At 39.5% G+C, this 25,939-nt stretch overlaps 1 protein-coding gene across 2 annotated transcripts in view; it reads left to right on the top strand.

The window, feature by feature from the left end:
* Positions 1–81: 81 nt before the first annotated feature.
* Positions 82–25,939, top strand: part of SNAPC3 (small nuclear RNA activating complex, polypeptide 3, 50kDa) — a 34,463-nt gene continuing 8,605 nt past the window's right edge. For both annotated transcript variants that reach the window (XR_551437.1, XM_008585585.1), the window contains exons 1-5: positions 82–398; positions 1,259–1,336; positions 13,359–13,443; positions 21,911–22,015; positions 23,628–23,777. Coding sequence is in view for 1 of the 2 variants with exons in the window: in XM_008585585.1 (XP_008583807.1) it covers positions 82–398; positions 1,259–1,336; positions 13,359–13,443; positions 21,911–22,015; positions 23,628–23,777 (735 nt within the window). In the remaining variant the exon portion in view is untranslated. The remainder of the gene's footprint in view (positions 399–1,258; positions 1,337–13,358; positions 13,444–21,910; positions 22,016–23,627; positions 23,778–25,939) is intronic.

Raw genomic sequence — 25,939 nt, forward strand, 5'->3', positions numbered from 1 at the left:
GGGCAAACGAAACTACAAGTCCCATCACGCCGCGCGAGGCCTTGACCGCCTGGCTTCTGCAGGGAAGGGAGTGGGGCGAACATGGCTGAAGGCAGCCGGGGTGGCCCGCTGTGCAGCGGGGTGGGCAGCAGGCGGGACCCGGTCCCCAGCAGCAGCGGCTGCAACTTTCCAGAGTACGAGCTTCCCGAGCTAAATACGCGCGCTTTCCATGTGGGCGCCTTTGGGGAGTTGTGGCGTGGCCGGCTGCGCGGGGCCGGGGACTTGTCGCTGAGGGAGCCGCCGGCACCCGCGCTGCCCGGGCGACAAGGGATGACTGACTCCGAGCGAGAGGATGCCGCGGTGGCCAGAGATCTGGGCTGCAGCCTGGAGGCGGCGGCCGAGCTAAGGACGGTGTGCGGGTGAGTGCGGGGCTGAGGGGCTCTGGCAGCTTGGGGCCAACCAGGGTGCAGCCCTGCTCCTGCGCTCCCCTGGCGCTTGTCCCTGGGAGGGCCTGTAGTTTAGACCCGGGGTGGGAGGACATGAGGACCGCCCTTTCAAAGCTTTCAATCCGCTGGAGCCTTCCCGGAACAGCGGGAACTGGGATACGAATGCTCAATTTCTGCGAGTTGGAGTGAAGGAACGAGACAGCTGCATAAACGACTGATTGTTCTATTCGCTATTTTTTAAAATGCTTGTTAATAAACAAAAGCAGTCAGGGTAAAAGAGAAGTGTACCTACTATTGACAGACACTTTGACAATAGAGGAACCTGAGTAATGGTGAGGCTGGAGGAGACTTAGTAGAGTGTTAAAACCTTGATTAACTGTGGTCTCTTTTGGGGACCTCCCGAATATGCTATTACATAAATTTTCCCAAAAAAGGGCCTTAGTTGAGGTGATAACATGAGCATAACTTTTATTTTATTTATTTTTTATTTTTTTTAAAGATGACCGATAAGGGGAGGGATGCGAACCCGTGGCCTTGGTGTTATCAGCACCACACTCTCCCGAGTGGGCTGACCCCATGAGCATAACTTTTAATAATTTCTTTTTCCATTTAACAATACAGGCCGCCGTCAATTGGCCATACATCCTTTTTATTATAAAGTATTGGGGCAGAAATCATTGTTTTGGGTTCTGGCCTGTTCTCTCTGCCTGCTGGATTTTATCTGACTTTTTATTTACTCATTAATGTTTTTAGGACACAACCCTGACCTGCTGTGGACAAGATGCATGGCCAACCTCTAAGTATTGCTTTTCTTTTTTGTTTGTTTGTTTTAGCCTTGATAAACTGAAATGCCTTGAGGAAGGCCAGGATCCAGAAGTCATCCCAGAGGATACTGACCTGGTGACTTTGGGGTATGAAGGACTTTGCTTTTATTATGTGCTACTTATTTAACTTTTTTTCAAGGTTATGTTTTGAAAAGTTGAAAGTATAGTATTGTTATCCGTATACCCACCCCTTAAATTCAACCATTGTTAACATTTGGCCATCCATATGAGTACTGAGTATTTGCTTTAGCTGTATGTGTATGGGATGCCTCTTTTTCTCTTGCTATACCATTCAGTAAGTTGCAGACATCATGATAAGTTATTCCTAAGTACATCAGCATATAGCTCCTAAAAGTATCATTCTCCTACATAATCAGTGTGGTATTATTGCACCTAAGAAAATTAACAATAAATATGTAATCTTTAATATCCAGTCCATATTCAAATTTGTGTTTATTTTTGAACGTGTATTTACCAAGGTAGAGTTCATCTACTTGGATTTGGGATGCAAACTAAATACTCTGATAGTGTTTCTCAAACTACCTGTGGTAAAGGAACTTTTTGTTTTTAAATTTTTAATCTCTGACAGATCCATACTTTTGTAAAATACTATAAAAATGAATTACTAGAAAAATGGAATTTAAAAATGGCAGACACAATGTAAATCCAAATTTTTATTATTAAATTCAACATATATAAAATTACTGTCAACTTGTAATGAAAGTTTCTAAGTGCTTACTCTAGTTTTCTGTACAGATTGGATAGCGACTCTCTCACAGATCAATTCTACTCTGCCAACCATACTTTGGGAAGTACTACTGTATAGTACTATTGAGAGAAATTGTGCAGTAGTGAAATTTATAATTTCCAGTTTATGGCCCACTTATTTCACACCACCTCAGCTGTTCTGTCATCCTTGACCCCACCCTTACTATTGTTCCAGTCAAATATTCAGGCACTTGTTTCAACTTTACTCTGGTTTTCTTTCTTTTTTTGGTGGCTGGCTGGTACAGAGATTAGAACCCTTGACTACCTTGGTTTTCTTTTTTTCTTTTGTGGTAACCGCCGAATCTGTTTCCCTGATCCTTACTGCTAACATTTAGAGCACCATGAAAGGCTCCTACTTGTCTCCCCTAAGTCTAGTTCTTTCTTCTTCTGATTTATCCATCATGCCTTGACTACCTTGGTTTTCTTTTTTTCTTTTGTGGTAACCGCCGAATCTGTTTCCCTGATCTTACTGCTAACATTTAGAGCACCATGAAAGGCTCCTACTTGTCTCCCCTAAGTCTAGTTCTTTCTTCTTCTGATTTATCCATCATACCATCACCTGAGCATGATATTTTGCGTAGAAAATGCCTGGTCGATGGCTCTACATCTCCTACGTGGAAAAATTTCAAACTCCTTAGCTAGACATTTGAAGCCTTCATGGCCTCTCTCCTATCTGAAACCTACCCCGTCTTTAAGATCCTAAAATTCCTTTCCAGATTACCACAACCCTTCTCTCCTTTAGGAAATGGATGCATTTATACTGCCTTGAACTTGAACATTTCTCAAGTCCTTGAAGGCTCATTCAGAGTCCAAACCCCTTCATCTATGTATTGCCCTTAAGCCTACTGTACAGCCTTGCTCTAATTGGTGCTCTGTAATTATTGTTGATTGATTAGTTGGATTTGTATAAAATGCACATCTGATTGTGTTACTTCCTCACTTAAAATGTTTTGATGGCCCTTGAGCTAAAGTCCTAAATCCTTCCTTAAGTGGCTCACAAAGGCCTCTATGGAAAGATCTTGCTGATCTTTTCAGTTCTGTCTCTGTAGTGTTCCAGCCACATGAACTATGTTTCAGTTCCTAGAACATGCTCTTTCACTTCAGGCCTTAGCCTAGAACACTCACTCTTCCTTATCCGGCCTTGCTGATCTATACTCATCCTTTATGTCTCAGCTACAGGACTAAGGACTCTATTTAGGTCCCTGTATTTATCTGTGTTTGGTCACTTGTAATAGAATACCTGAAACTGGGTAATTTATTAGAAAATGAAATTTATTTCTTTCAGTTTTGGAGGCTGGGGAGTCCAGGGTCCAGGGGGCACATCTGGTGAGGGTCTTCTTGGTGGGAACTCCCTACAGAGTGCCCTGGTGACATAGGAAGAGTGGCAAGAGCGTTTTTTACATGCTCACTTATTCTCCTTATAAAGCCAGTCTACTTCCTATTAACCCATTAAACCATTAATCCATGAATGGATTAATCAACTCATGAAGGCATAGTCCTCGCAATCCAATCACCTCTTAAAGGCTCCACCTTTTAAATATATTGGGGATAAATTCCAATAGAGATTTGAAGGGGACAAACATTTAAACCATATCAGCCCCCTTGTATGCTCACATAGCACCCCATGCTTCTCTATTGAAATACTCATCACATTTAGAATATACTTGTTTAATTTTCTGTCTTCTTAGCTACACTTAAAAGTTCCATGAGCTTTGTCTGTCATACTCACTGCCATACCTCCAATTTGTAGAACTGTGTACATAATAGGGAGTCAATAAGTATTTTTAGCATGACTGTAATGAATGAAACTTTTAAAACCGAGGAAGTGATTTTTAGAGATTGACTGAAAAAAGAAGGTTGATGATAATCGTAACAAATCAGACTTTTTTGTTATAATTAATAACATTAATTGGCTTATAATGATTTTATTAAGCCATGTTAAATAGTCATTCTAAGACTACTTAACGGAACTGCTTTCCATTGATAGAAGACAGCAAAGGATGGGCCGGCCCGGTGGCGCACTGGATAGGTGCGCCGCTTGGGAAGCGTGGCGGCGCTCCCGCCCGAGGGTTCGGATCCCACATATGGACCGGTTCCCGCTCTCTGGCTGAGCGAGGCGCGGGAGTGACCCCGAGGGTTGCGATCCCGTTGCCGGTCCCCGGTCCGGTATGGGGGCAACACTGAGGGTTGCGATCCGTTGCCGGACACGGAAAAAGACAAAAGACAAAAAAAAAAAAGAAGACAGCAAAGGAGATCCAGTTGATCTATTCTCTCCAAACAAAGGATATGTGGGTAGAGAGAGCATTGTTACTACAGGGGTACTACTGAAACTTACCTGTTATCCCAAAAGCTTCAGCAACATTACTTTTAGTACAATAGCAATTTCAGATTATTCTATCTACCTCCCTCACCTCTGTGGCCAAGAAACACCTTTTACCATTTACTCTTTACCAGTATGTGCCAAGAGAACCATAAAATTGTAGGACTCACAACTCTTATCCCACCACCAAAACAATTTTTAAAAATCAACTCTAATATATCTGGGCTTTGCTAGAATGATGGAAAAGAGGACTATTAACTGGGAATCTTGTAAACTACCACCACTACCCCTGTGTATCACAAAATGAACAAAACAAAATAATTTATTTCAGAAAATCAGAAAACAATTGTTTTTATGTATCAATTTGGGAGACTACCTTCATTCGCTCTGAAAATAACCAGGAAGCAGAAGAAAACCTATAAGTCTACACTCCATATATAATTGAATATACTCAAATAAGCATCTTTCTTTTTAGAGTTCNGGGTTGCGATCCGTTGCCGGACACGGAAAAAGACAAAAGACAAAAAAAAAAAAGAAGACAGCAAAGGAGATCCAGTTGATCTATTCTCTCCAAACAAAGGATATGTGGGTAGAGAGAGCATTGTTACTACAGGGGTACTACTGAAACTTACCTGTTATCCCAAAAGCTTCAGCAACATTACTTTTAGTACAATAGCAATTTCAGATTATTCTATCTACCTCCCTCACCTCTGTGGCCAAGAAACACCTTTTACCATTTACTCTTTACCAGTATGTGCCAAGAGAACCATAAAATTGTAGGACTCACAACTCTTATCCCACCACCAAAACAATTTTTAAAAATCAACTCTAATATATCTGGGCTTTGCTAGAATGATGGAAAAGAGGACTATTAACTGGGAATCTTGTAAACTACCACCACTACCCCTATGTATCACAAAATGAACAAAACAAAATAATTTATTTCAGAAAATCAGAAAACAATTGTTTTTATGTATCAATTTGGGAGACTACCTTCATTCGCTCTGAAAATAACCAGGAAGCAGAAGAAAACCTATAAGTCTACACTCCATATATAATTGAATATACTCAAATAAGCATCTTTCTTTTTAGAGTTCATGTTTTATTATATTTTATTTGTATACATAAATAATTTTAGGGAGAACTTATGTGAAGCAAGTAATTTGAGAGGCCAACAATTTGTCTTGTGAGTTAGAATTTTTTTTCTTTTCTTCATTCTACCTCCCAAATTTATGTATTTATTTATTTAAATTTTTATTGAATCAAAATTGATTATACATATTTTGGGGGTCCAACGTTGAGATATGTTGATCAAATCAGTGTTATTAGCATATATATTGTTATAAATCATACTTACTCTTTATGTCCCTTGTCCAATCTCACCCCATTCCCTTCACCCTCCCCCCGCCCCCATCTAATTACCCTAGATTTCTTCTCTCCTTCTGAAAGAATAATGGTTACTCTGTTGATTTGTTGCCTAGATGATCTGTCCAATGCTAAGAGGAGTGATCAGACCCCCCAATATTACCATAGAGCAGTTTTTCTTCTGTCACTCTTGAATGGGCTTTGTGGAAAGAGACATCCTCTTCTTTATCTCTGCTGGTGACTCCTTGTGTCAATGTACTCCAGCGGCTGGCAGACCATCTGCATCACTGTTGTGGTGTCTAGCCACTTTCATGGCGGCCATGGCTGTGGTGGGCCACCCACATGGAGGTGATGTTTTTGGCATGCTCCTTGGTGCTGGTGGTGTGCCTGGTTGTGTGGGGGGTCCAGTCCTCAGACCCAGTCCTCAGACCCATCCCTTGGGTCCCTGGGTAGGCCCTGAGGAGCTGGCGTGGTGTGCTGGGTTGTGGGGGGGGGGGGCTGGTTGGTCCTCGACTCCATGCCTCGGGACCCCAGGTGGGCCCCGAGGCACTGGCACAGTGTGCCTGGTTGAGGGGAGGGGTGGTCCAGTGCCTGGCTCCATGCCTCACATCCCTGGGTGGACCCGAGGCACTGGTGGTGTGTCTGAGTGGGAACTAATTTTTTTGTCCTTTGCTTACTTCTAAAGTGGAGGAATTTCCTGTTGGGACCAGCACTTGAGCTCTGTGGTTTAACTAAATTGCTGCTGTGCCGCTGCTTCCCTAGGGAAGACTTTTTGTGCAGCACAGGCTATAATGTTTGACTTTATAGGTACTTCCATGTCACCTCTCCCAGGGTGATGGAGACGCAAAGGATTACTCAAAGCCCATTTCTCCAGAGCAGTGAGAGGACTGAAGGGGTTAATCCCGGGAGGAATTCCTTCAAAAGAGAAGGATCCTAGGAATAGCCCCAAATCAGGTTTTCTCTCAGTTTTTATTGTCCAGGCAAGAAAGTTACAGAAAAGAACACAGCTGGTTAATCAGTCATAGTGAAAAAGTAAACAAACTGGCTACATGACAATCTTCATTAAAGCAGGTGCAACTTAAAAGTAGTTCAAGCAGTTTACTATCAAAGGGATCAAAAAACTAAGCTATGTGAAGTACAAAAAGAAGCAATGAGATAATTGCTATGACAATGCTTAGTTCCCTAAGAAACTTAAGGAAACAGCTGAAAGCAAGATGTGGAACATGCCTCAACCATTAACCTTGAAGCTTTTAGCTCACACACTTTCCCATCATTAGGTTTAGCTGCACCAAGGACAACTGCCCTTAGAGCAATCACTTTTGCTGTATAACAGTTTTTTTTATCTACAACAGAGACTTTAGTCCTGTGAAAGTTTTCTGTTTTTCCCAATCTTAGCATTTCTATGTGTAATTCTAAACACTTAGGCTATTCCTTAAACTATAGGGCTTTGGCCCTGCTAAAACTAAGGATTGTGTCCCTACTAAGATAAGGGTTAAGGCCCTGTAAAAAAAAAAAAAACGTGCTTTATTAACGTTAGTATCCTCCACACTTTGGCTCTCCAGAGACTTGGTGCACCTGGGTTGTGTAGTAACTGATCTGAGTCTTTTCATCAAACTGCACCCCATGCAATTCTATTTCTGACCAGTCTCCTCTGAGTGTTCCTATGCTGATCGGGGTGCAGATCAGTTGTCCTTGCTGTACCCTGGTGTTCCCCCGGTGGGCCTGTCTCTCCCACTGCCTGTGCCGCAAACACTTCCTGTGGGATGGGCCGTGCACCAGTCCCTTGCGATGACTCACCAGCCTCTGAGTGGCTCCATTTTTTCAGTTGTTGTGGCTCCCCGCTCCTATGTGGGTCCATGGGAACCCTATTAGTGGTCTTGCTGGCCTGGGGGCCACCAAGGCCCTCTTATCCCCTGCTACCTCCAAGCAACTCCATCTGAAGGGCACAGCTGCGGCTTTTGCTAGCTCTTGCTCCGTGTGCTCAGCAGTTCCAGCCTTAAGGCAGCCATGGCATGAAATACTCCATGCAGTTTTTTCTTTCTCTCATTGTGGCTTCTCTCACCTTCATGTACTCCGTAGGTCTCTCCTCCTCTTCCCCTGAGCTCTAGCAGCCTCAGCTTGGCTGTTGTTGCTTTTTTATACAGTTGTAAATTGGTTGATTTCTGGGAGAGAGTGATGCTGGGGGACAATCTATTCTGCCATCTTGACCGGACCCAAATTTATTTTTAATTCTAATTTTGACTGGTAGAGGAGGTTGAGTTGACATTTTGTGTATGTGTTTTTTTTGTTTGTTTGTTTGTTTTTATTTAATTTTTAATTGACATATTGATTGTACATATTAATGGGGCACAGAGTCATATTTCAACACATGTATACAATGTGTGACAATCAAATCAGGGTAATTAGCATATTCATCACAAAAAAATTATTATTTCTTTGTGATAACTGTATTTAAGCTTCTCTCTTCTAGCCAATTGAGGACATATAATAAATTATTGTTACAGATGCTTAGCCCCGCTGTAGACCATTAGAACTTATTTTTCCTATCTATTTTTTTTTTTTTTTTGTCTTTTTTCGTGTCCGGCAACGGATCGCAACCCTCGGTGTTGCACCCGCACCTCACTCAGCCAGTGAGCGGGAACCGGTCTGTATGTGGGATCCGAACCCTCGGCGGGAGGGCCGCCGTGCTCCCTTATTTTTCCTATCTATTTTTTTTTTTTTTTGTTTTTTTTCGTGTCCGGCAACGGATCGCAACCCTCGGTGTTGCACCCGCACCTCACTCAGCCAGTGAGCGGGAACCGGTCTGTATGTGGGATCCGAACCCTCGGCGGGAGGGCCGCCGTGCTCCCTTATTTTTCCTATCTAGCTGTGATTTTGTATCTGTTAACCAACTTCTCCCTATTACAACTCCCCCACCCCCGTCACCTTCCCAGGCTCTTGTAACTACAAATCTCCTTTCTATTTCTATAAGCTCAGTATTTTTTTCTTTAGCTCACACATATGAGTAAGAACATGTAGTGTTTATCTTTCTCTGCCTCACTTATTTTACTAAACATAATGTCTTCCAGGCTCATAAATGTTGCCACAAATGACAGGATTTCATTCTTTTTTATGGCTGAGTAGTATTCTATGGTGTGTATATACCACATTTTTTTTATCCATTCATATATTAGGACACCTAGGTTGATTCCATGTCTTGGCTATCATGAATAGTGCTGCAGTGAACAGGGAATGCAGATATATCTCTTTGGTGTGCTGACTTCCTTTCCTTTGGATAAGTACCCTGCAGTGGGATTACTAGGTCATATGGCGGTTCTATTTTCAGTTTTTTGAGGCATCTCATACTGTTTTCCATAAAGACTGTGCTAATTTATATTCCCACCAACAGTTTATAAGAGTTCCCTTTTTCCACATCTTCACCAGCATTTGTTGTTGTTTTTTCTTTGTCTTTTTGGTAATAAACATTCTAATTGGCGTAAGATGATCTCTCAGCATGGTTTTGATTTGCATGTCCCTGGTAATTAGCAATGTTGAGCATTTTGTCATATATCTGTTGGCCATTTGTATGTCTTCTTTTGAGAAATGTCTGTTCAGGGCATTTGCCCACTTTTTAATCTGATTATTTGGCTTTTTTTGCTGAGTTATTTAACTTGTATATTCTAGATATCAATACCTTGCTGGATGAATAAATTGCAAATATTTCTTCCTGTTCTGCTGGTTGTGTCTTTGCTCTGTTGATTGTTTCCTTTTTTGCGCAAAAGCCTCTTAGTTTGATAGAATCCCGTTTGTCTGTTTTTGCTTTTGTTGCCTGTGCTTTAGAAGTCTTTGCCAGAAAATTTTTGCCCAGACCAGTATCTTGGAGTGTTTACCCTTGGTTTTCTTGTAGTAGTTTTATAGTTTCACGTTTTACATTTAAATCTTTAATCCATTTTGAGTTGATTTTGTTATTTGATGAGAGATAGGGATTGCTTTCTTTATTCTGCATATGGATATCCAGTTTTCCCAGCATAATTTATTGAAGAAGCTATCCTTTCCCCAATGTACATTCTTGGCACCTTTGTTGAAAATCAGTTGGCTGTGGATATGTGGATTTATTTCTGGGTTTTCTGTTCTGTTCCTTTGGTCCATGTGTCTGTTTTTATGCCGGTACCATGCTGTTTTGGTTACTATAGCTTTGTAGTATATTTCGAAGTCAGGTAGTGTAGTGCATCCAGCTTCATGCTTTTTGCTCAGGATTGCTTTGGCAATTTGGAATCTTCAGTGGTTCCATATGAATTTTTTTCTACTTCTGTCAAGAGTAAACCAGCACTTGAGGATATGAGAACACCTTGGATTAGACATTTAAAAACTGAGAATGGAAATGATGAAAAGGGAGAAATGAAAAAAAGAATTGACTGACACAGGAAAGAAATGGAAGAAAAAGACAAAATTGTCTCATAAGTGAGTAAATTATGAGCTACCCAAAGGAGAATAGACTCAAATGAAAATTTAATAAGAAGCAATGAAGAAAGGCATGGAACAGCCAAGAGAATTAAAATGACGTAAAGGAAAAAATGAAATGAGTCAGAGAAAGTATTAGGAGTGGGAGACAAGCAAAGAAGTATTCATATTATCAGAGTCCTGAAGAAAACAAAGCAATGGAACAGAATTAATATTTTAAAGTATAATCTAAAGAAAATTTCTTAATGGAAACAGAAAAAAACAAAAACAAACTAAGTCTACAAATTGAAAAGGCTCTCTGGGTACCTGAAAAAATTAACTCAGAATTATCAACTCTGAGATATATCTTAGTAAAATTTATTAGGTTTCAGAAATAAAGATAAAATTATCATGGCTTCCAGGCAAAAAGAACACGTAACTTACAAAGGCAGAATTCCAAAAAGCATCAGACTTTGCAAAACTGACATACAACGCAAGGCAACAATGAAGTAGTATTTTTTTAAAAACTTAATTGGAAGTGTGAACTAAGGATTTTATATCAAACCAAGATGTCCTTCAAATACCAAGGTTATAGAAAAAAGTTTTCAACATATAAGAACTTGGGTAATTTCTGAACCACCAGCCATTTCTGAGGAGTATACTAGAGGATGAGCTTCATCTGATCAATTAATGATTGGGAAATTTTCGGGACTATAAGGATGATGGTGGAAGACTAATTACACACTGTTGTGTATTATAACAAAGTACAATATTGCAACTAAAAAGATGGGAGGAGAAAAGAGGAAAATGTGTGGGCAATAGGTGGGTTTTAAGGAATACTCAGGGGGGAAGTACAAAAGTAACCACTAAAACAAAAATAGAAATACCAATCCCCCTCCATATTTTCTAAAAAAAAAAAAAAAAGAAAAAGAAAAGAATACTCATCTCATGAAAAAAACAACTAATATAACAAAATACATATAATTAGAAATTATGATAGAGTTGAGTCCAAATACATCATTCTTTAGCAACCAATTAAAAAGAGTTTCAGTTTGGCTTGTAAAACAAAAATCTTGCAGAGACAAGAAGCACGTCTAAAACAAAGTGATTCAGAGAGGCTTAAAGTAAAGGGTTGAACAAAAGTACTGTGTATGAGATAAATGGAACCAAAAGTAGCAATTCTAATACAGACAAATAGAATTCAAGCCCCCAAGCATTAAACATGACAAAGGGCATTTTTAATGTACATCTTATGGAGGTAGATATACATAAAATTTACACCCTGACAATGGAGACAGTATGGCACGTTTACAAAAAATGGTTTTATGTATTAGGTCACAAAGGAAACATCAGTAACATCCAGGTGAGGTGAGTCTCTTACAGACAGCATGTAGTTGGGTCTACCCCAAAAGGAATCAGACAAAACCAACCAGCATGTGGGTGGAGGGAACCCAAAATTGAATACAAAAACTATCAAACGAACCTAATTGTATTACAAATGAATGACGTAACAACAGTGAAGAGGTTGGGGAAGAAAGAACTAACCAAAGTCTGTATAAAAGTGTATCTTGATATAATGTTGTAGGGCTGAAGAGAAAAAGAACTATTCATAAGTTAGTGTTTCTCACAGAGGTATAGGTTAGCAATTCTGTAACTACTTTATGTATTTACTAGAATTGAACAAATAAGTTAATAGGTTGCCAATGAGAGCTGTTTCTTACTTGTGTAGAAAAGTTATAAACAAGGAAAAGTTGAATATTAAAATAAATCCTGCAGTTTTAGTTTGGGACCAGAAGTCTCAGTATAAATTCATGGTTTTAAAAATATAACAGAAAAACACAGAAGTACAGATGTTTGCACATGCATGGGTTAGTATACCTCTGTATGTTTCCTGCCTGTTTCAGCTGAGAGGCCTAGAAGCAGTGCCTCCAGTAACAATGAGAACACCTAATGCCCAAATACTGGTCTCTGAACACCTCTCTCCAAGAAAGGAACTAGGGCTCCTAGGAGAAGTGGTTGATTCTAGGGCTGGGTCAGGAAAAATACAGGATGAGCCATGAACATCTTGTGGTACCAGGAAGTAGGAAAATGCTCAAATATTTAATTAAGAAAAAAAAGATGAGGACGTGTTTAACAAACAGGAGTCAACCTGTAGGAGTTCCTAATGACCAAATCTAGAACAATTTGAGCAACAAAATAATGATAGTATTAGATTTTAACCCGTAGGGAAAAAATATGAGTTTGTACTAATATAGATGATTCAATAAAGAAATAAATGGGAGGAAAGAGACAAGTCTTTCTTATAATAGAATTTCAGCGAATAAATGTAGAAGGAGGAAAAAAAGAGAATCACCATGAGACCATATGCCACAGTGATAAATGTTGCAGACAAAGTCTACTGACGAATGCTAAAATTCTTGGGTGAAAATTTGAAGAGAAACAAAGTTTGCATAGTCTGAAAGTATCTTCCCCCAAATATTAATCAAGTTCAGAGAAGAGAAATTATCTTCCAAGTGGATGAACCTAGCAGAGAGGAACTTAACTAAGGTAAACATCACCAGTAATATGACATATTAACATCAGGAACCTCTTGATATGATTCACTGAAAAGGACAACATCATTCTTGTGGTATTGTTGCCAACAATGCTAAGTTTACTCCAGTCATGAGGAAACAGCAGTCAAATCCAAATTGAAGGACATTTTACAAAGTAACTGATTAGAGCTCTTCGAAAGTGCCAAGATCACGGAATACAAAGAGAGTGAGAAACTGTAACCTTACTCAGGGAGACATCTGTTATTTTCTCTTAGTCAGATGCCATGTGAGATCCTGGATAGGAATCGAACAGAAAAAAGGGTCATTAAATTAAAAATGTGTGAAATTTGAAAAAGGTCCATGACTAATAATATTGTATTAATGTTAATTTCCTGTTCTTGATAATTATTCTATGCTCATGTAAGATGTTAACTTTTGGGAAACTGAGCTAGTGATATAGGGCACTCTACCATTTTTACAACTTTTATTTAAGCCTAAAGTTAGGTCAAAATAAAAAGTTATTATTATTATTATTATTATTTTTTTTTTTTTTGGTGCTGAGTGGTACAGGGATCCAGATCCTTGAACTTAGTGTTACATGGTGGCTGAGCTAACTGGCCGGCCCCAAAAGTTAAATACTAAAGATGTTTTTGAGGCCCCAGTAAAGGATGTTGAACTTTGATTTTTCTTGTATCTGCAACAGGGCTAGAAAGAAGTTCCTGGAACATCGAGAAGAAACCATAACAATAGATCGTGTCTGCAGACAAGAAACATTTGCTTATGAAATGGTAAGAGTCTCATCTTTTTACCCTTTTCCCATGAAATAGTAAACTCTCTGTCATTGGCTGAGTGTTAGTGATGACTGGATGATAGCTTTATATTGGATATGCTTATCTGAAAACAAACTAGAGAAACTCCATTTGGAATGGGAGCTAATGAGAGAAAAGGACCCACAGAACTCAAGTGGCTGCATATCTGAGTCTTTCAGGTCTGTCTTTATTTTTGCTCTTAGTTTGGTCATGCTGTCAGTATTAGGCTAAATTTGTGCCTTTTCACCACTATTTCTGAACTTTTTTTCTGCTCCTGATTTTGGTTTAACTACGTTCTTAATCCTACTCCATTATCTCTTGTGTAAAGCCCTAAGAAAAATTTAAGGTGGTGAGTTTTGAGGAGTTAGGAGCTGAATGTGTTGAGAACCTACTATGTGCCAGACACTGTGCTGGACACTTAATGGTACATAAGGGCACCTATTATCTCTCCCACTTATTTTTCTTAATGTTTTATTTATTTATTTATTTATTCATTTTTCTTCTTACTTTGGACAAGCATAAGAATCACTTTTTTATATTATTACAGTAAAGTTTACATAACATAAAATTTATCATTTTAACCATATTTATATGTTCAACTAAATGGCATTAAGTATATTCACAATGAGTAACCATCACCACTACTTCCAGAACTTTTTTTGTCATCCCAAACAGAAATTCTATATCCGTTAAGCAATAACTCACCAGTCTCCCCTCCCACAGCCCCTGGTAATCTCTGTTCTATTTCTATCTCTCTGAGTTTGCCTATCCTAGATAACTCACATAAGTGGAATCATATAATATTTGTCCTTTTGCATATGGCTTATTTTACTTAGTGTAATGTTTTAAAGGTTCATCCATGTCATAGCATGTATCAGAACTTCATTCCTTTTTATGACTGATTAACATTCTATTGTATGTATACGCCACATTTTGTTTACCTACTCATCTGTTGGTTGACATTTGGGTTGTTTCTACCTTTTGGCCTTAGTGGTAATGCTGCTGTGAATATTGGTGTACAAATATCTGGTTGAGTCTCTGTTGACAATTCTTTTGGGCTTATTCTTAGGAGGGGAATTACTGGACCCTATAGTAATTCTATTTTTTAAGATTTTGAGGAACCACCAAACTGTTTTCATAGCAGCTGCACCATTTTACATTCTCATCAGCAGTGCATGAAGGTTCCAGTTTCTCCATGTACTTCTCAACACGTATTTCCTGTTGTTATTATTTTTTTCATATAATAGCCATCTGTAGTGGATTGGATTACATGCCCCCAAAACTCACTGAGGCTTGAATTATCTCCAGAGTTTTATGTATCAGAAACTTGGCCTCCACTGTGACTGTTAAGAGGGTGGGAAATCCTGTTACGGTAATTGAAAGGTGGAGCCTCAAAGAGGTGATTGGATTGTAGGACTGTGCAGTAGTGAATTGATTAAAAATGGTGGTCAGGGGCATTATTCTGAGGGCATTAAAAGAAGAGGAGAGTCTATCTTTCTCTCTGCTCTCTCTGCTTCCACCATCTTGCAATGTGAGATGCTTGGGTGATTGTTGTTGCCACCAGATGAACTTTGGATTTTCCAGCCTCAGAAACTATAAGCAATAAATTTCATTTTTCTTTATAAATCACCCAGTTTCAGGCATTTTGTTAAAAGCAACATAAACAGACTGATACACCATCCTAGTGGGTGTGAATGGTATCTCATTTTGGGGAGGATGGGGGCAGTGCAGGCAACTGGCTAGTACGGGGATCCAAACTCTTGACTTTGGTGTTATAACGCTGGGTTCTAACCCCCTGAGCTGCCAGCCACCTTCTCTCCCTCCCTTCCTTCCACTAGAACTTTCAGTACTCTGTACATGACAGTGGAGAAAGTGCACATTCTTGTCTAGTTGCAGGTATTAGGGGAAAATTTTTTAGTCTTTGCTGATATTAGGGGAAAAATTTTTTAGTCTTTTACCACTGAGTATATCATCTGTGGGTTTTTCAAAAATGACCTTTATCATGTTGAGGAAGTCCCCTTGTCTTCCTAGTTTATTTCATGTTTTTATCATGAAAGAGTGTTATATTTTATCAAATGCTTTTTCTGCATCAATTGATATGATGATGTGGTTTTTTCACCATCAATCTGTTAGTGTGGTGCATTACATTGATTGATTTGCTAATGTTAAACTACCTTGGGCCGGCCCCGTGGTGCACTCGGGAGGGTGCAGCGCTGGGAGCGCAATGTCGCTCCCGCCGCAGGTTCGGATACTATATAGGAATGGCCGGTGCGGTCAACACCACACCAAGGGTTGCAATCCCCTTACCGGTCACGAAAAAGACAAAAAAAAAAAAAAAGAACTACCCTTGCATTCTGAGAATAAATCTTACATGGTTGTGATGTACAAAGGTACTTCAAAAAGTTTGTAGAAAAATGGAATGAAAAGGTAGTCTGGATCTTTCCATGAGCCTTTTGAAATACTCTTGTATAATCCATTTAATAATGCCGCTGAATTTGGTTTGCTAGTATTTTGTTGAATATTTTTGCATTCATATTCATAAGGGATATTGGCCTATAGTTTTCTTTTCTTATGGCGTCTTCATCTGGCTATGGTATCAGGATAATACTGGCCTCATAAAATGAATTAGGAAGTGTTCACTCCTTTTCATATTTTTTGGAAGACTTTGAGAAGTACCAGAATTCTTATTCTGGTAAGAATTCTTTAAATGTTTTGCAGAATTCACAAGTAAAGTCATCTGGTCCTGGGCCTTTTTTTGTTGGAGGTTTTTCATTACTGATTCAACCTCCTTACTTGTTGTATGTCTATTTAGATTTTCTGTTCCTTCTTAAGTTAGTTTGGATAGTTTGTGTGTTTCCAGGAATTTGTCCTTTTCATCTAGGTTATCCAATTTGTTGGCATATAATAGTCAATAATTTTCTTTTGTAATCCTTTTTATTTCTGTAAAATCAGTAGTTTATCCACTTTTATTTTTGATCTTAGTCATTTGAGTTTGTTTGTTTTTTTTTTATCAATGGGGCAGAAGTTCGTCATATTTGATTTTTTTTTTGTCTTTTTTGTCTTTTTTCGTGTCCGGCAACGGATCGCAACCCTCAGTGTCACGCCTGTACCGGACCGGGACTGGCAACGGGATCGCAACCCTCGGTGTTGCGTCCGCACCTCACTCAGCCAGTGAGCGGGAACCGGTCTGTATGTGGGATCCGAACCCTTGGCGGGAGCACCACCACGCTCCCACGCGGCGCACTGTAGCAATGCGCCACTGGGCCGGCCCCATGTTTGATATTTTTAAAGAACCAATTTTTGTTTTCATTGTTTTTTTACATATGTTCTTTTTCTATTCTGTTTTACTTATTTTTGCTCTATTCTTTACTGTTTCTTTTTTTCTGCTAACATTGGGTTTAGTTTGTTCTTTTTTAGTTCCTTAATGTATACAGTTAAGTAATTGACTGAGATGTTGTTCTTTTTTATTGTAGGGGCTTATAGGGATAAATTTCCTTCTCACCACTGCTTTTGTTGTATCTCCTAAGTTTTGTATATTGTATTTTTGTTTTCATTTGTCTCAGAGTATTTTTTAACCTCCCTTGTGTTTTTTTCTTTGATCAATTGGTTGTTTTAAGTGTGGTGTTGTTTCATTTTTACATATTTGTGAGGTTTTCAGTTTTCCTTCTGTAATGACTTCTAGTATAATTCACTTATGATCATAAAACCTTTTTAAGATTTCAAGCCTTTTTAAATTTAAGACTTTGTGGTCCATCCTGGAGAATGGTCATTGTGCACTTGAGAAGTATCTGTATTCTGTTATTGTTGGATGGAGAATTCTGTATGTGTCTGTTAGGTGTAATTGCTTTACATGGTTGTTCAAGTCTTCTATTTCCTTATCAATCTTCTGTCAGTTGTTCTACCTATTATTGAAAGTGGGATATTAAGCCTCTAATTGTTGTTGTAGTACAGTCTATTTCTTTCTTCCATTCTGTCAATGTTTGCTTCATGTTCTCTTGTTGGCTGCCTGTTTGTAATGGTGTATTTTCTTCTTGGATGGCACCTTTCATCTATCTATAAGGTACTTCTTTGTCTCCTGTAAACTTTTTTGATTTGAAGTATATTTTGTCTGACAGTAATATAGCCAGCCCGGCTTTCTTTTATTTACTATTTGCATGGGATATTTTTTTCTATCCTTTTATTTTCAACCTGTTTGTGTCTTTGTATCTGAAGTGATTCTCTTGTAGATAGCATATGGATGAATCAAGTTTTTTATCTAGTCTGCTAGTCTCTGCCTTTTTTATAAGATAGTTTAATCCATTTACATTTGAAGTAATTACTGATAAGGAAGAGTTTACTTCTACCAATTAGTTATTTGTATGCCTTACATGTTTTTTTATTCCTTAATTCTTCCATTACTGCCTTTTTTTTGCGGTGTGCCATTTTGATTCTCCCTGTTCCTTTTCTGAATATTTTGGGTACTTTCTTAGTGGTTACCTTAGGGATTACAATTAAATTTTAAACTTATAACAACTTAGTTTTAATAATAACAAGTTTGTCTCAATAGTATACAATTAGTTTGCTCCTATACATCTCCTACTTTCCCTCTTTATATTGTTATTGTCACAGATTACAGCTTTATATGTTATGTGTCCATTAAGATAAATTTATAAATATTGTTTTATTCATTTGATTCGGAATTGTATAGGAAAAATAGAGGAGTTATAAATCGAAAGTATAATAAGACTTATGGTCAAGATGGCAGAATAGATGGTCCCCACGTCACTCTCTCCCACAAATCAACCAATTTACAACTATAGAAAAGCAACAACAGCCAAGCTGGGGACACTAGAGCTCAGGGGAAGAGGAGGAGAGACCTACAGAGTGCAAGAAGGTGGGAGAAGCCTCAATGAGAGAAAGAAAAAAACGCTCTTACCAATTTTGAGTCCCAGCTGCTTCCAGGCTGGAGCTTCTGAACACTTGGAGCAGGCGCCAGCAACAGCTGCAGCTATGCCCTTTGGGTGAAGTTGCTTGGAGGCGGCAGGGGAGAAGAGGGCCTTGGCTCCCACATAGGGGCAAAGAGCCACTCAGAGGCTGCTGAGTCATCACAAGGGACCAGTGTATGGCCTGTCCCATGGGAAGTGTTTGCAGCATGAGCAGTGGGGGAGATGGGCCCACCAGGAGAACACTGGAACACAGCAAGGACAGCTGATCTGCACCCCTATCAGCATAGGACCACTCTGAGGAGACTGGTCAGGAATATAGAATTGCATGGGGTGCAGTTTGATGAGAAGACTTGGGCCTAGATCAGAGTTTCTACACAACCCAGGTACACTGGATCTCTTGAGAGCCAGGAGTACCTATAAAGTCAACCATTAAAACCTGTGCTGCACAAAAAGCCTTCCCTAGGGAATCAGCAGCAAAGCAGCAATTTAGTTCAACCACAGACCTCAAGTACCAGTTGCCACAGAAAATTTACCCATTTTAGAAATAAGCAAAGGACAACAAATTAGTTCTAGTGCAGAGTTTAAGTGGTGGGAACAGCAAATAATCCAACACAGAACTGAAAGAAAAAACAAAATGCCTGCAACCAGAGACAGAGTTTCATATTAATTAGTAAAGGTCTCATTTCACCAAAGAACAACTATAACACCTAGAAGGACTGGAAGTCCCCTGGGCTACCAAGCCAGAAAGGGGGGAGGGTCAGGGGCCTCAGCAGTGACACCCCAACCAATCTTGAGGGTGGGGGAATGAGGGTCTCAGCCACTCCCCCCCCTCCCCCCCCCGACACCTGCAACCAGCCCAGCAACAACCACTGAGCCGCCACTGGAAGCGCCCTGGGCTCTCCTGAGTCAGAGCGGTGGGGGGCCTCAAGCCTCAGCCACACCCCAGATACATGAAGCTAGCCCAGTGGTGACCATCAAGCTGCTGCAGGAAGCAACCCCCAAGCTGCTGCAGGAAGTGCCCCAGGGTCTCCCGAGCCTGGGCAGTGGGGGGCCTCAGCCATGCCCTCCAGACACATGCAACCAGCCCAGCGATGATCACCAAGCTGCAGCAAGAAGGGCCCCAGGCTTTCCCAAGCCAGGGAGATGGGGGGGCCAAGGGCCTTGGCCATGCCCCCCACACATAAGCAACCAGCCCAGCAATGACCACCAAGCTGCAGCAAGAAGGGCTCTGGGTTCCTGAGCTGGGATGGTGGGGAGCGAGGGGCTTTTGCCACACACCCCTGACTTCTGCACCTAGCCCGACTGTGACCAAACCACTGCTGGAAGCTCCCTGGTCTCCACTATGGGAATGTGGGGGAAGCCATGGGCCTCAATCCCACCCCTCCTCTTTCCTCCTCCTTCCATCCATTTCCTTCCCCTTTCCTCTCTCCCCCTCCCTCTCAAATGTTCCACAGCATTCTAGAATGCTCTCAACAACATCTTAGAATGTAAAAAATATTAATAAAATTACATTTTCTTTTTTTAAAAAAAGTATATTACTACTGGCTTTTATATTTACCTACATAATTCCCTTTACTGGCATTCTTTATTTCTCCTATGGCTTAAGTTACTGTCTTAAGTTACTGTTACTACTTAAGTAACTTAAGTTAGCTTTTCATTTCAGTGTAAAGGACTTTTTTTTTTTTTTAGCATTTCTATAGGACAGGTCTATGTAGTGAACTTCCTCAGCTTTTGTTTATTTGAAGATATCTTAATTTCTTCTTCATTCCTGAAGGATAGTTTTGCTTAATACAAAATTCTTGGTTGATAGTTTTTTCTTTCATGGTTTTACGTATGTGATCCCATTGATTTTTCCCCTCAATGATTTCTAATGAGAAATCTGCTGTTAATCTTGTTGAGGAACCTGATTTCCTTTAGTTATTTGTCTGTGGTTTCCTTTAACTCACTGAGCACATTTAACACAGTCGATTTAACATCTTTTTCTTTTTTCTTTTTTTTTGGTTAAGTGGACTTTTACTTATATGTGAATCTAGCTATTGCCTGTAGGAATAATTAACTAACATCTTTGACTAGTAATTACAATTTCTGGGCTTCCTCATTTTTGGTTCCTGTCAAATTCTTATTTTCCTGTTTCATGTATTTTATAAGTTTTTCTTGAGAACTGGTCATTTTGAGTTTGTTTTTCTTGTTGAGGGCTGGAGCTGCCTATGACTTTTCCAAACTATTTTTGCAGCATGTATATTGCTTGCTGTGTGTGGTCACTGATGTTTCTTTTCCATCATCTCTGCAGCCAGTCATTGACCTGGCAAAGATTTCCTTAAATGTCTGGCTTCAAAAAGAAAATAAGACACCTCTCTAAATCTTCCAGTAGATACTGCTGGGGAAAGCCACTGATACCAAGAGAGCCAAAACTCTGCAGCCAGTCATTGACCTGGCAAAGATTTCCTTAAATGTCTGGCTTCAAAAAGAAAATAAGACCCCTCTCTAAATCTTCCAGTAGATACTGCTGGGGAAAGCCACTGATACCAAGAGAGCCAAAACCAAGGCAGGCATCTGAGCTGGGCCCTTAGGGCATCACCAGATCAACCAAAACACACAGCACACAATTTTTGGAGGACAGGGCTTCTGCTGCCTGCCCTGGCACCAGCCAGCTGTTCTAGGAACTTGGGCTGCTATCTCCACATCTGCCGTGGGGTTGAAGAATGGGGATGGTAGTTGGTTTGTGCATGTTGCTTACTTACAAAAAGATCAGCAGCTTCTCCTTTCATCAGACACTCCCCTGGTTGGTGTCTGATTAGGTTTCAGAGTTCCAAAATAGTGATTCCAGTCTTTTTCCAGCTTAGTGGTTGCTTCAGTAGAGGGACTGACCTCTAGAGCTCTCTACTCTGCCATTTTGTGTGACATTACTCCCACTTATTTTTAAAACGTCTTGCATCTTCTCAACCAGTACATCCTAGTGGCCCCTATTTTATAGTTATTAAGCTATAGAAGATAATATAATATATTAGATAAAATAAATAATATAAATAAAAATAATAATATATGATATATTAAAGATGGGGCAATGTTATAAAAAGCAAGGGGTGTCAAGCCAAACAGGTCTGTATTTGCATCCTAAATCTCTGATGTGACCTTGGGTAAATCACTGAATATCTGTAAAATAGCTTTCGTAAGAATATTAGATAAAGTATGTAAAAAAGTGTTAATAACTAGAAATGTCAGTGTTACACCAAGATTAGTTGATATTCCTGTTTTATCATCAATCACTAAGCACTTACTGCCAGACATCTTACTAGATGCTTTATGTACACATTCCCAGCAAGAATTCTGTAAAATAAGTATTTTCTACTTTTTTACAGAAGATGAAGCTGGAGCTTAGAGAGGTTTTAACAAATTTTTTTGAAGTAGAATTAGGTGTCACACCCAGGGCTGTCTGCCTCAAGCCCTTGCTGATAGTCTTTGTGCCACACTGCCTCTTATCTGAATTACTGTGTCTGATGTCAAGGTCTCTTTTTCTTCAGGAGTCACATGCCATAGGAAAAAAACCAGAAAATCCAGCAGACACGATTGAAGAAGGGGAGCTTATCCTATCTGTGAACATCCTGTACCCTGTTATATTTAATAAGGTCAGTAGTAAAATCTTTTGGATTTTTCGGATAATATGAGTGACTTTTGTCAAAAGGTTTAATTATTTGAGGAGTAATGTTCTTTAGGATTCAAAAGAAATGCAAGCATGTGCTGTCTGTCTGACATCTTATTTTTAGAGCTGACAGTCTGTGTTTTGGGGTTCCTTGTTTTAATAAGGAATATTGGAAATAAGGTCAAATTTCTAACAATTTCTCTGTCAATAAGATTACAGTTACAGTATTGGAATGTATACCTGATTTCTGTACCAAAGCAACTGAAAGTACATATATAATCCCAAAATGATAATTTTAAAGACAAATTAGTAAAGAATTTATTAAATAAATTGTAGTGCATTCATACAGGGATGTAGTTTGTAGATAACTTTCCAGTTATTACAGTGATTCTAATTCTATGAAATCTTGAGGGTTTTTGGCAAAATAGATGGCTGGTGGAGGAGTGGAGTGATTTTTGTTCACTAATATGGAATACTTGGAAAGTTATTGAATTAACTAAAGACAGCTCTTCACTGATGAAAATTAGTAAGTCAGGGGTATCCAGGAATTTCTTGGGAGTCTAATAAAAAGAACTCTATCCTGTATGTATATGTATGTATTCTTAATTTCCCAAATAGATGTGTCATAAATTCTGATGAGGCTTAAATGAAATATAAGATAAATTGATCTTATAAATAAATAGATTTTTATTGAAGCATCTGGGATGAAGTTAGTACTAATTACCTTATTTGATTAAGATCTCAAATTACCGATCTAAAAGAAACAAAACCAAAAAATGAACCTTTGGGTTTATAACCTGAGAACAGGGTATAGATTGCCTGACTTCAGTGAGGTAACTACCAGGAAATTTTAAAAGACAGTGCTGCTAGAAGAAGTTGTATTCTAAAATTCTTAATGCTAATGTCAGTTTAGTAGCATCTTGACTATAAACTTTAAACTTAAACTAGAAAAGTTCTGTTGCCAAGTATCTCAGTTGTACCCATGGGATTTTAATTTATGGTGGTGGCCAAGGGATGACACAGAGAGACCAATGTCATTGAAAGAAGATTTTTTTTACTTATATTTCCTGCAAGGAGGGGGCGTGCCCCTCCATGTGGGGCCACAGAGGGGAAGCACTAGTCTTGGTCAGGAGGTAGAAAGGAGAGAGGGGAGAGCATAGACCAGTCTTTATTGGGGTCTCTGTGGGAAAGGCAGGAAAGGACAGGGTAAACAACTTAGGATTGGCTAGTTTGAATAATTCTAGCCACCTTTCTGGTATAGGGGCTGTCCCATGTGGTTTGGTACCTGGCCCTGGGTGGATTTAGGTTGATTGGGTACCAGGGGAAATATTGGCTAGGTGTGTGAGAGTTAAAGGAGATCATTTCAGAGTATGGGTTCTGGATTGCAGTGATGATGTAATCAACTTTGATATTAGTTTGCCCCTGTAATTAATGGATGTGAAATAGATAAGTACAGAATCTAAGAAAACACAGAAAACCAAGTTATGGGTATAATTCAAATTAAGATAACTAATAATTTAGATCTGGTTATGACAGGATTTGTGGTCTAATTGAATTGTCTCTGATGGACACTTATTTATTTACTGTTTAACTTTTAGCACAAAGAACACAAACCATACCAGACAATGCTGGTATTGGGTAGTCAAAAGCTCACAGAACTGAGGGATTCAATTTGCTGTGTCAGTGACCTCCAGATTGGTGGAGAATTCAGCAACACTCCTGACCAAGCCCCTGAGCACATCAGCAAAGTAAGGTGATTTTTTTCCCCCTCATAAAACAAAAGGAAAAGATAAGGAAATAGTGATTAGTCTAGCAGGCTCATAAACATTCCAGTAAATGCTTTCTTCTTCTATGCGATTTTATCAAGCTACTGCCCTTTTTTCTTCCCTTTATTGTCAGAACTTTTCCAAAGAGGAGGCTATAGTCTGTTTTGATTTCTTCACCTCTCATTTATTTCTCAACCATTCTCTGGATGCTCTTCCTTCTGAGGTAATAGCAGCCACTTAATTGTCTAAGCAATTGGTCTTTTCTATTTTCATGCACCTTGACCTTGCTGTAGCATTTGATTTTGCTGTACCCTTTTGTTTTGAACTCTGTAGGAGTTAAGTCTGTCATAACTGCCCCCAGCAAAAGGTTGGAGTCTACCCGAGAGCCTCAACAGTTAGCACCCATTCTTCACCTTTCACTGCTCATAGAAGGACCTGTCAGTCCAAGGACCAATACCAACAGGGAGATAGCATATGAAGTTGGTCCTTGCTCGTGTTTCCCAGTACGGCGCTCTCAGAACGACAGAAAAACCCTATGTGCCCATTGAATAAGTATGAAAAGGGGCAAAGTGGTAGACTGGCTACCCACAGAGTTTTCGGAAGGGATTGCTTACCTAGTAAAGCAGAAAGGCCTTGTTCCTTCCTTTCCAATGTCAGTGTTGGGCAAGATTGAATTAATTCTTTTACCTGGTGCAACTCTGGCAGAAGTCCCTAGATTTACTGTCTCACTTCAGGAGAGGGGCAGCATCTCCTGTAGATAAATAAAAAGATATTTGGAACAAGTAGAATGGAGATAGAGTTTGGACAAGAACCAACACAGTCTCTGTTTTTGCTGGTTCCCATTCCACCAGGCAGATAAATGTTGGTATAACTTAGGTTTTACGTTAGTTCTTCTTTTTCTTCTTAGGCTGACAATATAAACCCTTTTACAATGGTGATTCCCACATTAGTTTTCCATGCAACTCCTCCTACCTCTTTATACCTTGTGCTTCAGCCACGATGAATTTGCCTGTCTTCCTTAAGTGTACCATACTTTTTCATGCTTCTGAGTGCTTGACCATGGTAGGAAGCCCTTTCCTCCCTCCATCCATCTGGTGGGTTCATACTCATGTTTCCAAGCCCTTCTCAAAACTTACCTATTACACAAAATTTTTCCTGACTATCCTCTCTTTGCCACTCTGGCACCTTTTTGTTTGTTCATTATAGTGCATGTTAGAATATGCTAATAATGTTCGGTATGTGTCTGTGTGCCCCACAGGCTGACTGTGTTCCGGCCTTTCTGGGGACTGGCATGGAGACTAACATCGTGGCTCACACATAGATTACACTGAAATGTTTTTTGAGTTATACTAAAAATGGTTTTAAGATATGTATGTTCTGGCCGGTCCGTGGCTCACTTGGGAGACTGTGGTGCTGATAACACCAAGGCCATGGGTTTGGATCCCTATATACAGATGGCCGGTTAGCTCACTTGGGAGAGCGCGGTGCTGACAACAACAAGTCAAGGGTTATGATCCCCTTACGGTCATCTTTAAAAAAAAAGATATGTATGTTCTTGTATGTTCTGGCTTGCCACCTAAGTGGTTTAGGATAAAAGTGCTGACAACAACAAGTCAAGGGTTATGATCCCCTTACGGTCATCTTTAAAAAAAAAAAAAAAAAAAGATATGTATGTTCTTGTATGTTCTGGCTTGCCACCTAAGTGGTTTAGGATAAAAAGTGGAATTTCAAGGCTTTATACAGTCCAGGAAATATGAGATTTATCTTTTCTTTTAAGGAAAAGCAGCAATCTTCTGCAAACCTTTTTAACCCTACCAAGAAATAAAAATTAAAAAATAAGGTGTAACTATAAAGTAATTAGATAATTTAATAAGAAAAATCTGAATTTACCTTCTTCATTCCAACCATGTCGTAATTGCTCAAAGCACTTTGAGTAAGATCTGGGAAATGGTCTTACCTCCTGGAAACCCTGGACAATGTTTTTAACCAGTCTTGGTCAATTTATTGTGTTTGAACATTGGTGCTGATGCCTTCAGAAATTTTCTAAGCAGGAACTAAATGACCCAGTCTTATTTCTTAATTACTTGCACATCGACTGTGATATTGTTTCTGCTTCTTCCATCTACTAAAATAACCTCTTATTA

The sequence above is a fragment of the Galeopterus variegatus genome, unplaced genomic scaffold (assembly GCF_000696425.1).
Source record: "Galeopterus variegatus unplaced genomic scaffold, G_variegatus-3.0.2 Scaffold3624, whole genome shotgun sequence".
NCBI classification, from domain to species: domain Eukaryota; kingdom Metazoa; phylum Chordata; class Mammalia; order Dermoptera; family Cynocephalidae; genus Galeopterus; species Galeopterus variegatus.